Below are 19087 nucleotides of genomic sequence, written 5' to 3' on the forward strand. Positions count from 1 at the left end.
TTATAGCTCATTTTCTAGACTAAACACTAGGTTTAGAAGCCCATAAATATGTCATATACTACCACTAGATCAAAATAAGCATAGAAGCAATAGTGGTACCATATAATCATCAAATTCATTTGATTTTTATGAATGAGCCTATTAAATGTGAAAATGTCTAGATCCACTAAACATGTCCTTAGCAAGGATGTATGCCATGCCAATCAACTTTTACCTTAGATTGCTCGAAGGAGAGGCATGTCATATAAGTGGGGGGTGCATCAACACATATTTGAGAAATCCAATATGTTCAACTCATTTCTTAGCTTGCAAAACCATTTCTCATCCAATGGCTTGGTGAATATATCGGCAAGTTGATCTTCGGTGCCCACACTCTAAATGCAAATGTCCCCTTTTTGTTGGTGATGTCTTATGAAATGATGGTGGACATCAATGTGCTTTGTTCTTGCATGTTGAACTGGGTTGTTGGTTAACTTTATTGCACTCTCATTGTCACATAGCAATGACACTTTCTTGAACTTGATTCCAAAGTCACTCAAAGTGGCCTTCATCCAAAGTACTTATGCACAACAACTACCGGCGGATATGTATTCGGCTTCGGCGGTTGATAATGCAACACTATTTTGCTTCTTTGATGACCATGAAACAAGTTATCTTCCCAACAATTGACATATGCCTGAGGTGCTCTTCCTTTCAACCTTGCATCCCGCATAATCCGAGTTGGAGTAACCAACTAGCTCAAACTTTGCTTCTTTGGGATACCACAAACCAACATTTTGTGTATGCTTCAAGTACCTCAATATTCTCTTTGTAGCCGTCAAATGACTCTCTCTTGGTGAGGCTTGAAATCTTGCACACATGCATACACTAAACATGATACCCAGCCTTGATGCGGTCACATAGAGTAGGCTTCCAATCATAGACCGATACAATTTTTGATCCACCATATTTCCACTTGCATCACTATCCAAGTTGCCATTGGTTTCCATTGGTGTGCTAATGGCCTTGCTATCACACATGCCAAACTTCTTGATCATGTCCTTGATATACTTGCCTTGACTCACAAATGTACCATTCTTCAATTGCTTGATTTGAAGACCAAGGAAGTAACTTAACTCTCCAATCATGGATATCTCAAACTCATTAGCCATCATCTTTCCAAACTTATCACACAAGTCTTGATTTATTGATCCAAATATGATGTCATCAACATAGATTTGCAACACAAATAAATCTTTTTCAATCTTCTTGATGAAAAGAGTGGTGTCAACCTTGCCCATCCTGAACCCTTTAGAGAGTAGGAAGTCCCTTAATCTCTCATACCATGCTCTAGGTGCTTGCTTCAAACCATACAATGCCTTCTTCAACTTGTACACATGGTCGGGCTTCTTGTCATCTTCAAAACCGAGAGGTTGCTCAACATATACTTCTTCATTTGTGTAACCATTGAGAAATGCACTCTTGACATCCATTTGATAGAGCTTGATGTTATGGGCACAAGCATAGGCTAGCAAGATTCTAATCGCTTCCAATCTAGCAACTGGGGCATATGTTTCTCCAAAGTCAAGACCTTCAACTTGTGTATAGCCTTGTGCTACTAATCTTGCTTTGTTCCTTACTACTATCCCATCTTGATCTTGCTTGTTTCTAAAGACCAATTTGGTTCCAATCACATTGTATCCCTTTGGTCTCTCTACTAATTCCCATACTTGATTTCTTGTGAAGTTATTCAATTCTTCATGCATAGCATTCACCCAATCAACATCCTTCAATGCTTTATCTATCTTCTTTGGTTCAATGGATGACACAAATGAGAAATGCTCACAAAATGATGACAATCTTGATCTTGTTTGTACACCTCTAGAAATATCACCAATGATAGTGTCCAATGGATGATCCCTTGCAATATTGGTTGGTTGGAGGATTGGAACTTGATTGCTTGCACTTGCTTGATCATTGGGTTGAGATGATGTACTAGCCACTTGATCTTGTTCATTATTATGGGAGCCACTTGTACTAGCTTGATTTGTATCATCTTGCACATTTGAGTTAGAGAGCACTTGCACTTGATCATCTTCTTCATCATTCACTTGCCTAGGCCTCAATTCATCAGCATCCATGTTCTTCATGACATTTAAAAGTTGAATGCCTCTAACATCTTCCAAGTTCTCATTCTCTACTTGTGAACCCTTGGTTTCATCAAATTCAACATCATGAACTTCCTCAAGAGTACCACTTTCCAAATTCCAAACTTTATATGCTTTGCTAGTGGTTGAGTATCCAAGTAGAAATCCTTCATCACATTTCTTGTCAAACTTGCCCAATCTAGTGTCTTTCTTTAAGATATAATATTTGCAACCAAAGACCCGAAAATATGCAATGTTGGGTTTTCTACCATTCAAGAGCTCATATAGTGTCTTCTCTTTCAATGGGTGACAATAGAGTCGGTTGCTACAATAGCAAGCTGTGCTAATAGCTTCGGCCCAAAAAGATTGACTCATATTGTACTCACTAAGCATAGATCTTGCCATATCAATGAGTGTTCTATTCTTTCTCTCAACAAGGCCATTTGATTGTGGAGTGTATTTGGCCGAGAATTGATGTCTAATTCCAAATTCATCACACAACTCATCAATTCTAGTGTTTTTAAACTCACTACCATTGTCACTTCTAACTCTCTTGATGGTTGTTTCAAACTCATTGTGAATGCCCTTGACAAATGATTTAAATGTTGCAAACACATCACTTTTGTCCACTAGAAAGAATACCCAAGTCTATCTAGTATAATCATCCACTATCACAAAGCCATATTTGTTACCACCAATGCTAGTGTATTGAGTTGGCCCAAACAAGTCTATGTGCAATAACTCAAATGCTTTACTAGTGCTCATCATGCTTTTCTTAGGATGGGTGTTTCCAACTTGTTTTCTGGCTTGACAAGAGCTACAAAGCTTATCCTTTTCAAACACAACATATTTCAAGCCTCTAACCAAGTCATGCTTAACCAATCTATTCAATTGTTTCATTCCAACATGACCAAGCCTTCTATGCTATAACCAACCCATGCTAGACTTAGTGAACAAGCATGTAGATAATTTAGCTTCACTAGCATTGAAATCAACCAAGTATAGATTCTCATATCTAAAGCCTTTGAAGATCAAGTTAGATCCATCTACACTTATGATCTCTACATCATCTACCCCAAATATACATTTGAATCCAAGATCACACAATTGAGCCACATATAGCAAATTGAAGTTCAAGCTCTCTACTAGCAACACATTGAATATGCTCATGTCATTGGATATTGCAATCTTACCAAGCCCTTTGACCTTGCCTTTGCCATTATCACCAAATGTGATACTATCATAACCATCTTTGTCATTGGTATTGATTGAGTTGAACATTCTTGCATCACCGGTCATGTGTTGAGTGCACCCACTATCAAGAACACAATGCCTTCCTCCGGCTTTGTAATTGACCTACAAAAGAAGATCAATTTTTTTTAGGTACCCAAACTTGCTTGGGTCCTTGAAGGTTAGTGACCAAGCTCTTTGGCACCCAAATGGCTTTCTTCTTTGAGCCATCCATGGTTTACCAATGAACTTAGCCTTTACACCATTTGCACTCTTGGTAAGCACATAGAAAGAATCAAGCTTAATGGAGGATACATTAGCTTGTGACTTTTTGTTCATGCACTTTTGCTCTACATGACCAACTTGCTTGCAACTAGTGCAAAACCGACCATTGTTCTTCATAATGCTAGTCTTGTGAGGAGCAAAGGCCGCCTTGCCTTTCTTGGGGGTATAGCCCAATCCCTCTTTGTAGAGAGAAGCTCTTTGGCTACCCAAACACATAAGCAAGCAGTCCTCACCACCATAGGCCTTAGCTAAGGTGTGAGTGAGCTTATTGACCTCCTTCTTGAGGTTCTTATTCTCAACCATTAGTGAGGCATCACAAGTGAAACCATCACTACTAGATGAGGTGGAAGTAGAAGTACTACAAGAAGAGTTAGTGGGAGCAACAATGATAGGCATAGATAATGATTCATCAATTATATCACAATTTAAGCCTATATTACAAGTTTCAACATGCTTCTTTTTATTTTGCTCATCAAGCGAAGAGGAATGAGCCTTTTCAAGCTTCTTATGAGCTTTGCCAAGCTTCTTATGGGCTTCCTCTAGCCTGTCATGAGATGCATTGAGCTCATCAAAGGCTTGCTTAAGGGCTTTTAGTTCCTTAAGCAAGCTTTTGCATTCCCTTCTCTTAATGTCAAAGTGTTCTTTAGCATCTTCTAGCATGTCAAATAGTTCATCCTTAGTAGGTTCATCATCATCACTATCACTTTCATTTTCATTTTCATTATCATGTTCCTCATCACTTCCATCATCACAATTATATACCTTAGTGGCCTTAGCCATGAAGCATGATTGAGTGTCGAAGAGAGAAGGCTTCTCATTGATTGCAATGCTTGCAAGTGCCTTCTTCTTGGTGGTCTTGTCATCATCACTATCATCATCATCATCACTTGAGGAAGCATCACTATCCCAAGTGACCACATATGAACCACCCTTCTTCTTCTTGAAGGTCATCTTGTCCTTCTTCTCTTTCTTTTCCTTCTTGTCCTTCTTCTTGTTCTTCTTGTTGTCATCATCATTGTCGCTATTGTATGGACATTGAGCAACAAGATGATCTTTGCTTCCACATTTGAAGCACCTTCTTGACTCTTCCTTGTTCTTGGATGAAGATTTCTTTCTTCTAGCACGGTACCCTTTCTTCATCATGAACTTGCCAAATTTCTTGATGAGCCATCATCTTCACTTGATGTGTCTTGCTTTGCCTTGCCCTTGGATGATGTGGCCTTGAATGCCACGCTCTTCTTTTTCTCATCCTTCTTCTCATCTTTCTTTTCCTTCTTTTCTTCCTTCTCATCATCATCTCTATATGTATCATCGGTCATTATATCTCCCAACACTTGGTTTGGTGTCATGGTGTTCAAACCACTCCTCACTAGAATGGTGACCAATGTGCCAAATCTTGAAGACAAACATCTCAAGAACTTGTGGGAGAAGTCCTTGTCCTTCACCTCTTCTCCAAGTGCTTTGAGATCATTGACAAGCACTTGAAGCCTATGGAACATCTCTAGCACACTCTCATCCTCCTTCATCATGAAGCTTGCAAACTTCTCTTTGAGAATATATGCCTTTGCACCCTTCACGGCTTGAGTGCCTTCAAATGATTCTTCCAACTTCTTCCAAGCCTCATGAGCCATCTCAATATTCTTGATTTGCTCAAATGTTCTCTCATCAATTGCATCATGAATGGCACTTAGAGTAATGTCATTATTTTGGAGAAGCACTTCTTCGCCCGCGGTGGGATTCTCCGGATCACCAATCTCAATTTTGGTTTCTACCACCTTCCACACTTTTCTATTGATTGACTTGATATGTGTGGTCATTTTTTATTTCCAATACGGATAATTTGTGCCATCAAATTGGGGTGGCTTCTTGGTGTTGTTGATTTGAGCCATTTTTACACCGAAGGTTGTTAAGCCTCAAATCACGGTGACCTCGGCTCCGATACCACTTGAAAGGTCCTAATGGCTAGAGAGGGGTGAATAACCTATTAAAAATTCTACAACAACACTTAACAAACCGGTTAGACAAATATGAGGTGAAGCAAGTGTTGCACTAGCCTACTAAAATAGCAAGCCACCTACCACAATTCTAGTTTGTATAGTTTCTATCCACACAAAAGCTATGTCACTACACTAAGTTAGTGTGCTCTTAAAGGCTAACTAAATAGCCACACTAACCAAACTAACAAGCTCTCACAACTAGCTACACTAAAGCGCTTGACAACTAGTTTGCAGTAATGTAAAGAGAGTGAGCAATTTTTTTATACCGCCGTGTCGAGGAAGGAGCCAATCAATCACAAGAATGAATACCAATGAAGACCAATCACCTTGAAATCAAATGATGACACAATGTTTTTTTACCGAGGTTCACTTGCTTGCCGGCAAGCTAGTCCTCGTTGTGGCGATTCACTCACTTTGAGGTTCACGAGCTAATTGGCATCACATGCCAAACCCTCAATAGGGTGTCGCACAAGCAACACAAGATGAGGATCACACAAACCATGAGCAATCCACTAGAGTACCTTTTGGCTCTCCACCGGAGAAAGGTCAAGAACCCCTCACAATCAACACGATCGGAGCCAGAGACAATCACCAACCTTCGCTCGATGATCCTCGCTGCTCCAAGCCGTCTAGGTGGCAGCAACCACCAAGATTAACAAGCGAATCCCGCAGCGAAACACAAACACCAAGTGCCTCTAGATGCAATCGCTCAAGCAATGCACTTGGATTCTCTTCCAATCTCACAAAGATGATGAATTAATGATGGAGATGAGTGGGAGGGCTTTGGCTAAGCTCACAAGGTAGCTATGTCAATGCAAATGGCCAAGTAGGTGAGATTGAGCCGGCTATGGGGCTTAAATAGAAGCCCCCACGAAATAGAGTCGTTGTACCCTTTCACTGGGTATAACACAGGGTGACCAGACGCTCCGGTCATATCAACCGAACGCTGGACCACAGCGTCCGGTCACGCAATGCGTGCCACGTGTCCCCTCTCTTCAAATGTTGATCGCCCGATCTTAACGGTCAAGAGACAATCGGACATAGCAACTCAAAGTGACCAGACGCTGAACCCCAGCGTTCGGTCATTTTCAGTAAGCATCCAGAGACGACTTCTCACGACTGGACATGTCCGGTCATGCTTGACCGGACACAACCAGCGTCCGGTCAGTCACCCTCAACACTGTGTGTTGCCATGTCAGCAGGACCGGACGCAGCCTTCTAGCGTCCGGTCAGTTTGTGACACAGCGTCCGGTCAGAGAACGACGCTGCGCGCCCTCTGCTGCCACTGACCGGACACGCCGGTTCAACCGAGACTAGCATCCGGTCACTTACAGTGACCTTCGTCTTTTCTGTCTAGGGTGCCGGTGGCACCATCGGACTGTCCGCACTCTACGGGCGGACACTCCGCCAGTGAAGTTTCTAACCCTTACTCAAATGTGCCAACCACCAAGTGTATCACCTTGTGCACATGTGTTAGCATACTTTCATAAATATTTTCAAGGGTGTTAGCACTCCACTAGATCCTAAATGCATATGCAATGAGTTAGAGCATCTAGTGGCACTTTGATAACCGCATTCCGATACAAGTTTCACCCCTCTTAATAGTACGGCTATCGAACCTAAATGTGATCACACTCTCTAAGTGTCTTGATCACCAAAACAAAATAGCTCCTACTATTGATACCTTTGCCTTGAGCCTTTTGTTTTTCTCTTTCTTCTTTTCAAGTCCAAGCACTTGATCATCACCATGGCATCACCATCGTCATGTCATGATCTTCATTTGCTTCACAACTTGGAATGTGCTACCTATATCATGATCACTTGATAAACTAGGTTAGCACTTAGGGTTCCATCAATTCAACAAAACCAAACTAGAGCTTTCAGCGATACGGAGTCCAATTCCAAAACATATTGGGTTGTGTATGATCTATGTTTAACCAAAGAGTCCATACTCCTATGCAAAAAAAAAGTCCATACCTAATACGAATACTATATATATAGTAAATTTGTTTTTTTCCTTTTTCTATTTCGTCATCTGTTCGGCCTTTTTTCATTTTTTAAACTATCTCCGATCAGTTACCGTAACCGATCCGTCTTTCATTTTCGTATCCGTTCCACTTGTTTTCCTGATTTTCTCTTTTTTGTTTTTTATTCTCCTTTTTCCTTTTTTTCCTTTTCTGGACTATCAAGTCCGTTCGTGCCCTTTCCCTTATTATTTTGCATGTCATTTTTGTTTTCCAAATTGTCTCATGAATTTTCTTATAAACATAAAAATAAATAATAAACACAATATTATGAGTCTTTGGATCATTCGTCCTTCCCTAATCCTTAATAATCAAATATTTCTACTACTAAATTATTGATATAATTTGATTAAGAATAAAAATTATTCTTATTATAACCTAGATCAGATAATGGTCTAATTAATTTAATCATGAACATAAATCTTGGGCAACTTATTGTCCAATCTAACCGAGAAGCGACAGCGGGGGTTGCGCCTCCGGCAGATGTGGCACCGCAGGAGGCTGTGACGGCCAGGCGACGAGGTGGCTGCGACGACCTGTTGGGGTGGGGAGGTGAGCGGAGAAGGTGCAGGGGTGGGGAGGAGGTGACGGATGACGGTGAGGTAGCTGCCGCCGACGGCAGCGACGGCGAAGCGGACGCGACCAGTAGGGAGCGAGGCGGGCTTCCTGCAGTGATTCTACTTTTCCACTGAACTTTTCCGCTCTTTCATAGATAATTAAGTATGTTTATATATTTCTACTGATTTTGCACAACATAAGAAATTTACTAATTTGGCTAGCATTATTCTAAATTGCACTTTTTATAAATGGTTAATGTTCTAATGTAATTATTGCTTCATTATCGATGGATTAAATGCAAAATACACATATTAGTAACTAAACAGAGAGATACAAGTTTTGATTTCCTCCCGTTACAATGTACGGACATGTTTGCTAGTATTACTGAAGTCATATTCGGTCACGTTTACATTACCGCCTGGTCATGGATTATTTTAAGATTAGAAATAGAAAATAAATAAATCACCGTGTAGGCATGGTCCCCAGTCAGCACTTTAGTTTTTTTTTTTTTTTTTTTTTTTGCACCGGTGAACAAAGGACATCAGCTCCACTAGACCGTGCCACTCATTCATATAGTTTTGTAAATTTCTTTAATGTTTTATAGATCCACTAAATATTATCCTATTTTTATATTTAAAGAAATTGTTGATATATATACGAATTGACATATCGAGAATTCAATGTAGTCTGATGGGTTACTAACAAGTCAATGAGCTATATATTTATTGGAACTAGCAGGCGAATAGGCGATATGAATATGGCATGCTTGAGCGATATAATAGTAAGCACTGTACTGGAGTAGAACTATATTATATCAATATTTGCCCCAATAACTAGAAAGTAATATAATTAGCCGACAGGAGGGATGCAGGTAGCCAGGTATCCGTGCTAGACTGTCCCGACAGTTATTATTAAAATTAGGACCTGTTTAGAATGGAGTTTTTTCAAAGGAATTTGAAAGGATTGCTTCTGTTGACGCCACGAATGAAGCTTCCAGTTTCAGAGGAAAGTTTCAGTTTCCTCCACAAAACACAGGAATGAAAACATCCATCGAGGGCCAAAGTTTTTTGCTGATGGCCGAGCCGAGGCAAGCAAACTAGAGAGTGCGCTCACAGAGCCACAGAGGTGAGGTGTTGCCGCGATAATCCGGATGAGCACATAATCAGACCACACCTTTGTCGGCGTCGTCATGTCGGGGCGCTCGGCTCTCGCCGATGGCCTTCTGAGAGCAATCCGGCGGCCTGAACTCCAAGCTCACGCGAGTAGCCCTCTGGAGCAGCAACCGTGGTCTCGATAGCTAAGCTAGCTCACCCTCCATAGCTTTAGCCGAGGTGAGAGAAAAGGAGTAACGCGAGAGAGCCAGAGGTATAAGACGGAGAGTGACTGGATGAGAACAGTGAAGAGATAAGTGTACAGTGCACGCCAATAAAAATAAAAGAAAAAATACTAGAGAATGGAAGCGGTGCACATGACATCACGTGGAAAGGGGGTTTAATAACCAATCTATTGTTATGAAATAATATGCTTTTAACATTTGAATGTTCTCTTGTACCTGTGATGTGTGATATGAATTCATGCATTTCAAACACCCCTTTTCTTTTATTCCTGTTTTTTCCAATCCTCTGTTTCACTACAGCACTCTCTTCCTATTCCTGTATTTTTTTCCCTTTCCTCTGTTTCCTATTTCTCTGTTTCAAATAAGCCCTTACCTTGAATTTATCAAGTGATAGCCTTGCATGACCCATCTGTTTTCTGTATCCAAACCTCTGGCAAGGTTAAACACCGGTAACGTGCAGGCCTTTCTTGTGTCACCAGCTACGTCAGAGGGCCGAACAAGTCAAAGTCGACACACTTGCCAGGATTGAAGAAGAGGGCAATGGAGACCCTAGCCTCTTGTGTGGACTTGATGACCACCCTGTGCTCCACGCTTTTGTAGTCATCATTCGAAACCACCTGTAGATTATGTAGCATAAAAATTAGCTAGAGACATGTTAATCACTACTACAAGAAATTTAACCGCCCGCCTCGGTGCAAAGGTCACGGTTAATCGTGGCCTTAACTGAGACGGTTGGCCACCCGCCTCAGTTAATCAAATAAAAAACAAAAAAAATATAAAAAAGCCCGTGGACAAGCCTAGCGAGCCCATCCACGGGCCCGCCGAGCTCGTCCACATGCTGTCGCCATCGTCGCTCGCTAGATCCGCCGCTAGGGAGCTGATGCCGGAGTTGGAGCGCCGCCGCGGGGAGGAGAAGGAGCGCCGCCACGGGGAGGCCCAAGCCACCGCCGGAGTTGACATAGAGGTGGAGGGGAGGAGTTCCACCATGGGGAGGAGAAGAAGCGCCGCCGCCGGGGTTGACGTAGAGGTGGAGGGGGAGGAGCGCCGCCGTGGGAAGGAGAAGGAGCACCGCCACGGGGAGACCCACGCCGCCGCCGGAGTTGACGTAGAGGTGGAGGGGAGGAGCACCGCCGTGGGGAGGCCGGATTCGGCCTCCACGCCGGCGCCGGAGTTGAAGGGGGAGGGGAAGCGGCCCACCACCTACATCCGGCCGCCCACCACCGCAACCGCCGCATCTGGAGGTGGAGGGCGTGGGGGAGCGGTGGGAAACCGTGGTCGGCGGCGATAGCGACGTACATGTCCTTGGCGTTGTAGGCCATGCGCGAGCGGCGGACAACGACCTTGACGAGGCCGACGATGATGAGGTCCAGCACGAGGCCAGCAACGAGGCCTGCCATGAGGGGGGAGGCCGCCCTGGACGTGTTGGCGGGGGACGCGGAGAGGAGTAGTAGCTGGGAGATGGGGACGGGCAGCCAGAGCGCCTTGAGGAGGAGGCGCGGCACCGGGAGGAAGAGGGCGTGTAGGTGGAGGGACACGGCCGCGTCGAGGGAGAGGGAGGGGTGTGGACATGCGGTCGAGCGGGAGAGAGGGATCGAGGAGACTGCGTTGCGGCCATGGGCGGAGCCACGTGAGGGCCATAGGGGGCTACGCCCCCCCCCCCCCCCGCCTTGATCAAGGGAGTTTTCTAAAGGGAGAAACGTGAGCAGCTACGACGTAGGTTATTAAGTGCAATACGTTTGAGTGAATTCTTCGTCTGGTGCTATCCCAGCACCTCTCGCTGAACTCAGCACACGGTGCTTCGATTCAAAAATTGGCTTGCACTGCTATATATGCGCCTGAAGTCTTTGAACTGCTCTCCTCCCTCCCTCACTCCCTGGTCTACGTGTAGGAAGGAGAAAAGTGACTTTTTATTTGTTACTAATGCTTGATACTTGATATGCTGGACTTCATGCTAGCTTGGTGCAATATGCTGGACTGAAATTTACTAAGATATATATAGCCTCTTTGACGTGGACTGTGGCTAGCAATACCTTCTATTCTAAACGCTGCAACTGCTATCAGGCACTATAGATTTTTTTTAGCTCTCATGACATTTGGCTTCTACTGCCTACAACAATTGCTATACTACGTACAGACAATATATGTTTCACAAGCATTTCTCTTCTTAAAGCATTGGCAGACATTGTATTGAATGATGTTGGAGCTCATCCATGATGTCATCAAACGAGTTTTACATATGCACAAGCACTTCATCTCATTTTTCATCTTACTTGCTGGCTTCTCTTTTTCATGGAGTAAGCGCAAGCTGGAAGGTAGTAGCATCTAGTTAGGTGTGGCATGAGCTTATGGAATTGGCACCCTCTTGATTTTAGCTCAGGCTCCGCCACTGGCTGCGGCTAAGGGAGCGTGGGGAGAGAGTGGGCTGTGGCTGAGGGGAGGGGTGAGGGAGAGAGTGATTTTAGGGTTTCATTTATATATTGGAGGCAATAGTGGGCGGTTGTGGGCTAGCGGGTGAAAGGTCCTAATATAGCTAGAGGGGGAGTGAATAGCATATTTAAAATTCTACAAACCAACTAGAGCAATTTGATTAGTATGACAAATAGCGAAAAGCAAATTTGCTCTAGCTCTACAAGGGTTGCAAGCCACCTATCCAACAATTCTAGTTACTATGATTACTAGACACAATTTACTAAGTCACTACTCACTAAGAGCTCTCACACTTGCTACACTAAAAAGCTCCACTAGATGAACTTAAGCTACAAAGCAAGCTCTTAATTCTAGCTACACTAAAGAGCTTACTATAACTAGTTTGTGAGTATGTAAATGAGTAAGTAAAGTGATTATACCGCAGCGTAGAGGAGTGAACCAATCACAAGATGAATACTAACTCAATCACCGGGAGAATACCAAAGGGCAAGAGACAACCAATTTTCTCCCGAGGTTCACGTACTTGCCAACACGCTACGTCCCCGTTGTGTCGACCAACACTTGGTGGTTCGGTGGCTAAGAGGTGTTGCACGAACCTCGTCCACATAATAGGACACCGCAAGAACATACCCACAAGTGAGGTAACTCAATGACACGAGCAATCCACTAGGGTTACCTTTCGGCGCTCCGTCAGGGAAGGTACAAGTTCCCTCACAATCATTGGGAGATGGCCACGAACAATCACCAACTCGTGCCAATCCTCCTCCGCTGCACCAAGCCGTCTAGGTGGTGGCAACCACCAAGAGCAACAAGCGAATCCCACAGCAAAACACAAACACCAAGTGCCTCTAGATGCAATCACTTAGACAATGCAATTGGATTCTCTTCCAAACTCATAAAGATGATGAATCAATGATGGAGATGAGTGGTAGGGCTTTGGCTAAGCTCACAAGGTTGCTATGTCAATACAAATGGCCAAGAGGATGAGCTTGAGCTGGTCATGGGACTTAAATAGAGAGCCCCAACGAATAGAGCCGTTGGCTCTCTGTTCACTGAAAATTCAGGGTGATCGGACGCGCCGGTCAGATCGACCAGACGCAGGACCCTAGTGTCCGGTCACGCGATGCACGCCACATGGCCCCTGCTTCAAATGCTGATCGCCCGATCTCAACAGTCATCAGTACATTTAAGTTATGACCGGACGCACTACAGTGTACGACCGGACGCATGACCCCAGCGTCCGGTCACTTCTAGTAACGTACCACTCGCGATCGGACGCACCGGTTATAAGCGACCGGGCATACACAAGACAGAGTCTGGTCGTTTCTACAGAGCTCCCCGAATCTCTGCTTAGCGACCGGACGCGTCCGCTCCTGTACGACTAGACGCAACACCTAAGTCCGGTCATTCTCCAACTGCTACGCATCACTGTTGTTCCTCACGCTACCACGTCAGCGTACGTCAGTACTGACCGGACGCAGGCCCAGAGCGTCCAATCACTCTTCGCGCCAACGTCCGGTCACGAGACCGAGACCGCGCGCTCACAGCTGCTACTGACCGAACGCAGGGTCAGAGTCCGGTCACTGTCTGACCAACGTCCGGTGTACTCTGTGAAATCATGTCTTTTCTGTACAGGACGCCGGTGGCACCGTCGGACTGTCCGCAGACACTCTGTCGGTGAAGTTTCGAACCCTTACTCCTAATTGCTAAACACAATGTGTATCACCTTTGTACATGTGTGTTAGCATATTTTCACAAATATTTTCAAGGGTGTTAGCACTCCACTAGATTCTAAATGCATATGCAATGAGTTAGAGCATCTAGGGGCACTTTGATAACTGCATTTCGATACGAGTTTCACCCCTCTTAATAGTACGGCTATCGATCCTAAATGTGATCACACTCTCTAAGTGTCTTGATCATTAAACCAAAAAGTTCTTTTAAATTTCACCTTTGCCTTGAGCTTTTTTATTTTCTTTCTCTTCTTTTCCAAGTCCAAGCACTTGATCATCACCATGGCATCACCATTATCATGATAATCACTTTGATAAACTAGGTTAGCACTTAGGGTTTCATCAATTCACTAAAACCAAATTAGAGCTTTCAACGGGCTGGGCCCGATTTACCGAGGCAGTTGTGTAAAAATGTCCGCCTCGGTTAATAATTTACCGAGACGGTTGTGTTATAATATCCGCCTCGGTTAATAGGCATTAACCGAGGCGCTTATATTACATTGCCCACCTCGGTTAAGCATTAACCGAGACGGTTATTGGGCCGGCTGTCCTGCCACGAATAACCGAGGCCGGCAGCTGGCCCGCCCGCCTCCGAGGCCATTTTAGAAACACCTCACAAAAGATTTTGTGTAGTAGTGAATAATACTTATTTGGTGACTCTACATTTTTCACAATTTCAATTTTTCAGGATACTACATACCAGTATAAGCTTAATGTTGTGTGCAAGTAGTACTCCTTCTGTCCACAAAAGAATACAATTATAGAAACCAGGCCGGTCAAATTAGCCTATGTTTAACCAAGTTTATAGCAAATAGTATTAGCATCTATGGCTCCAAATAAATTTATTATAATAATATTCTATAACTAATTTAATGGTACTAATTTTATATCACGAATGTTAGTACTCTTTTATATATATTAGTCAAAGTTAAGTCGTTTGACTTCTCGAAGAGCGACAATTGCATTCTTTTGTAGACGGAGAAAATTATAGTTAAGTGTAAACTTACTGGAAGAAAATTAGACTTATTATTCTAGATTATAGTACCTTTAGCACGTCGCCGATGTTGATAAGAAGTGCACCGGTGACGGGCACGACGTCCACCCAAGCATCTCCATGACTGTCGAGCCGCACCTGCAGCCCACCGACGCCGTCCTGCGCAACCACCGTGAAGAAATCACCTCGGTGTGGACACGGCTGCCGACAACCCGCTCTAGCCGAGGGCACGGCGGGTAGTAGTGGCACTGCATCAGAGTCGCTTCAACCTGCACTGCCCTGTCCAGCTGCTCAGATCCCACGCCGAGCGCTTCCGACAGCAGGCCGGCGATCACCTTCCCGAGCGCCGTCAGCGACTGGTGGTACTCCAGCAGTGCATCCAGGCACGCCGCGGGGAGGTGGTTGAGCTGGGATTTGTCGTGGCCGAAGCGGAGAACGAGCGTGTCGCGCCATGGCAGGAGAGGCACGTTGGCATGCTGCCCGGCGTTCCGCGGCGGGATGGGCACGGTGGTGTAGACGGCAGGCCCGGCGGTCGAGACAGAGTAGTACGCCGAGCGCGCTGCCAACGGCTGCTCGTTGAAGGCCCTAACTGCGGAGAGCGCTGACTCGACGGTGCCGACCGGGATGCCGTGGTTGGTGACCTGGAAGAAGCCGCACGAGCGTGCCGCGGCGCCCACGAGCGCTACGGCCTGAGAGTGCGGGAGGAAGAGGTCGACGGTTGGGAGACCAAGGCCTCCGTGGCCGCCGAGGAGTTCCACGCGGCGGGCGCCAGGAACGGCGGCGGTACCGTGGTGACGCCGGACTCGACGAGGCCACAGACGCCGGCACGGGGCTTTTTTTTTTTTTTTTTGCAATTCACCGGCACGGGACTCGTGGAAGTCGAACAGGGCCAGCGCGTCCTCATCGTCGTAGTCGTCGACAGCGGCCATCCCTTGATGGCGCACGGCCATCCACCTCGTCGTTTTGTTTCTGTTTGCTTGAGAGATACGAGTCCGAGCAAATCGTGGGCACCGTTTAATCGCCGGTATAAGACGTAAAGAAACTGCCATGCATAATATAAATAGAGCTATTAGAGCGAGGAGCTATTAGAGCAACTCTAATAGGACCCTTGAACCCCATAACTAAACATAGGTGCTCAGCCTAAAAACACTAGTCCAGCACAGCTCCTGCTATAAATTTTGAGGCTTTTCCCTGTGTACCATTAAAAAAGATGGCATTTTTCTATGGGCCACTAAAAAGTTCGGACTTACCTGGGTGCCATGACACTTTATTTCTTTACCCCCAAGCCATTCCGTCCATTTTCGCTGGTAACGGTGTGTAACGGCGAGGAGAAAAGACCGAAGTGCCCTCAGTCTAGGGAGGATGAGTGAAATTGCCCTTTGCCCTGTGTGCCACTCCCTGACCATGCCAGCTACGATCAACGTCGGACCCCACTGTGGCTCGGCTTGTCGTGCCAGCGCATGGGCGGCTGGGGCGACCAAAATGGTCTGTTTATACAAATACTTTTTTTATTAATATTAAAATATTGATTAAAAAGGATTAAAAATTAAAAAAAATCCCCAGTTTGTGCGGTTGCCGCGGCACCATCGGCCGGTCTCGCTCTCGGTCTCGCCGCGCGCATGGACCATCCCTGATAGTAAAATAACAAGAGACAGCACCCGGCGGATGGACCATGGACGTACGGGATGGCCAAATGGTAGATTGGGAGAGCGGAACGAACCCCGTTCGGCTTACCTTATATCCGGCTTGTTCGACTTATTTTTTTAGCCGGAACAGTGTTTTTCTCTCACAACAATTCAGCCAGAACAGTGTTTTTCAATCAGTTTCAGTCAAGATTCAGCAAGCTGAACGGAGCCTCTGGATTGACTGCATTTATTAATTTGTTTATTACAAGCAACGCAGCACACAGCAGCACCCTTGCCCTTTTGATTTCTCTGTATCTCTCTTCCTTCCTGGCCATGGCCAGGTGATTAGTCTCTGATCACTCATGGGATTAGGCGTGGCGCGCGACTGGGGTTACGCTTACGCGTGCGGAAGCAGGCTAGATGCTTTGGAAGCCACGATACCTTTCTTTCTTTCTTTCTTTCTTTCTGTCTGTCTGTCTGCCTGCCTGCGCAACTCTACAAAGCGTGCGTGTCCTTTCTGCTGAAGCTAGTCCTTTCTGCTGAAGCTAGCGTTCCAACGAGATGCTGCGCCGGATATCATGAAAGGCAAAGAAAGGGCACGGCGGAGGAGTACGTGTAGAGTTTTGAGTGAAGTAGTGTGCACTCCTGTTGCTGTTGGTCTGGTCATTCGTATTCATGTTTGGTCGTCGCGTGAATGATGAGAGGGGCCACTCACTGTTTTCTCGCGTAGTCGCATCGCCCTGCTCGACTGGACGCCACGGAATCGGCTCCGCGGATGATGGATGGCCAGCAGGTAGACCCCGGGCCGGAACAAAAAAGGGCTTAGACAGGGAGTGGCACACAGGGCCAGTGGCGGATGTGGGATGCGGGATAAGGGGGGGCTAAAACAACAGAGATGTTGATTTGCACGAAGATTTAACGGTGAAATCAAGTTTTTGCTACAGTAATTAGCATTGAAATCAAAAAATTAGGGGGGGCTGGAGCCCCCCCAGCCCCCCCTTTGGATCCGCCACTGCACAGGGCAAACGGCAATTTCACTCATCCTCCTAGACGGAGGGCACTTTGGTCTTTTCTCATCGTCGTTACACACCGTTACCAGCGAAAATGGACGGAATGGCTTGGGGGGCAAAGAAATAAAGTGTCATGGCATCTAGGTAAGTCCGAACTTTTTAGTGGCCTGTAGGAAAAGGTCATCTTTTTTAATGGTACACAGGGAAAAGCCTCATAAATTTTGGTGCTCAGACTAAAACTATCTCCAACAATCGATACCTAAATCAACGACCTATACCTGGATTTAAGTTTTGCACAGTAAATAGGTCACGTATCCAAATCCTTCCTTTTCCAATAGCCCGCCTCCCTTTTCTCTCAGAAGAAGGCGGCGGCGGCTCTCATCTCCCTCCACTCTCTCTTCCTCCACTCTCTCTCTCTCTCTCCCTCCGTCCACCCCTCCCGGTGGAGATGCGCCCGCCTGCGGAGGTCCCGGTGGCGGCGAGGGCTCGGCAGAGATGCGCCCACGCAGCCCCTGCTGGAGATGTGCCCGCCCGACTGTTGGTCACGTGCCCGACGGCGAGGGCCCACGCGCGCCTGGCGGCGCGGCCATCTCCCACGCGGCTCCCGGCATCGGTGGCGCACGCCCCGCGGTGGATCCAGCACGGGGGCCGCCGCGGCTGGGCAGGCGGTGCAGATCTCCGGCACTGTGCGGGGCTCCCACGTCGGTGGCGTGGTCTCCATCACCACGGCAGCGGCGCGGGCTCCACCATTGTCTGTGACGAAGGCGGTGGCGGCCCCCACGCCGGCTCCGGAGTTGAGCTTGGCGAGGGCGAGGAGCTGCGGGGAGAGGACGAAGGCGGTGGCTGCCATGGAAGACTTTGCGTCTTGGAGAAAGACGACGCAAATATGCCTTCCAGATCGACCTCGTCCCCAAAATGCAGGTTCCGATTGCGTTTTCCGAGCCGACTAAAACACTGTGTATGACCGTATGCGTCGTTCTTTGCCTCAGCCGTTGGAGACCGTCTAAAAACACCCGCTTTGAGGTGAACACCCAAATTCACGCTCCAGACCCCATTCGTGTAGGTGAATGGGGGCTCATCCTTGGCCCCATCCGGCCGTTTCCTCCCGCGCCGTACGGAACCTGCAGCGCCCTCGCCTAGCGTCGGCGACTCCACCGCGCCTTCCTCCACCTCCGCCGCCGCGCGGGCTGCTGCTCCGTGGTGTGGTCACGCCGGCCGCGAGTTCCCTGTGCCTCCCGCCCATACGCCCGTGGATCGAGCCTCCCCGGTGGCCGGCGACGCCAGGCCTGCGCGAACACGGCGGCTTCTCCCTCCCCTCCGGCAGTCGCGACCCAGCCATGGCGCCCGGCTCCCTCCCGCACGCCGCCCAGACATGACGCCTGGCTCGCCCTCCCGCGCACAGCCCAGTCATGGCGCCCGCCCCGAGCCTCCTGGCGCTCCCGAGGCTCCCTCTGCCCGGTGCTCCTCCTGGCTCTCCTCCCGGTGCTGGTCCCGTCGCATCGGCCTCAACGACCGCGGATCCCGACGCTCCTCACGGCGCGCGACAGATCCGGCCTTTCGCGGCGCTCCTCCCTCCCCTCCAGCTCCCTCCGGCACTGCCCGCAGCGACCATGGCGGCGCAGGGCACGTGGGAGCGCGGCCACCTGACTGCCGGCGGCTCCTCCGGTCCACGTGGCCTCGAGTGGTGGCTCTGCTCGGTCCTCCGGTTTCGGCCTCCCATCGGTCTCTGCACGGAGGAAGGA

General features: G+C 47.0%; 2 protein-coding genes across 2 annotated transcripts; one reads left to right on the forward strand and one right to left on the reverse strand.

Annotated features, from left to right (window-relative positions):
• Window positions 1-9758: 9758 nt before the first annotated feature.
• On the reverse strand, window positions 9759-15639 carry LOC136452245 (1-aminocyclopropane-1-carboxylate oxidase homolog 1-like). The gene is made up of 2 exons (XM_066452862.1): window positions 14762-15639; window positions 9759-10173 (listed from the first exon to the last, which is right to left on the reverse strand). Exon 1 carries the CDS (start codon window positions 15637-15639, stop codon window positions 14764-14766), a length of 876 nt encoding a protein of 291 aa, XP_066308959.1. The 3' UTR covers window positions 9759-10173; window positions 14762-14763.
• Window positions 10392-10844, forward strand: LOC136454701 (uncharacterized). The gene has a single exon (XM_066455029.1). The coding sequence runs from the start codon at window positions 10392-10394 to the stop codon at window positions 10842-10844; it is 453 nt and encodes a 150-aa protein (XP_066311126.1).
• Window positions 15640-19087: the final 3448 nt, after the last annotated feature.

This window comes from Miscanthus floridulus, chromosome 5 (assembly GCF_019320115.1).
Source record: "Miscanthus floridulus cultivar M001 chromosome 5, ASM1932011v1, whole genome shotgun sequence".
Taxonomy (NCBI): Eukaryota; Viridiplantae; Streptophyta; class Magnoliopsida; order Poales; family Poaceae; genus Miscanthus; species Miscanthus floridulus.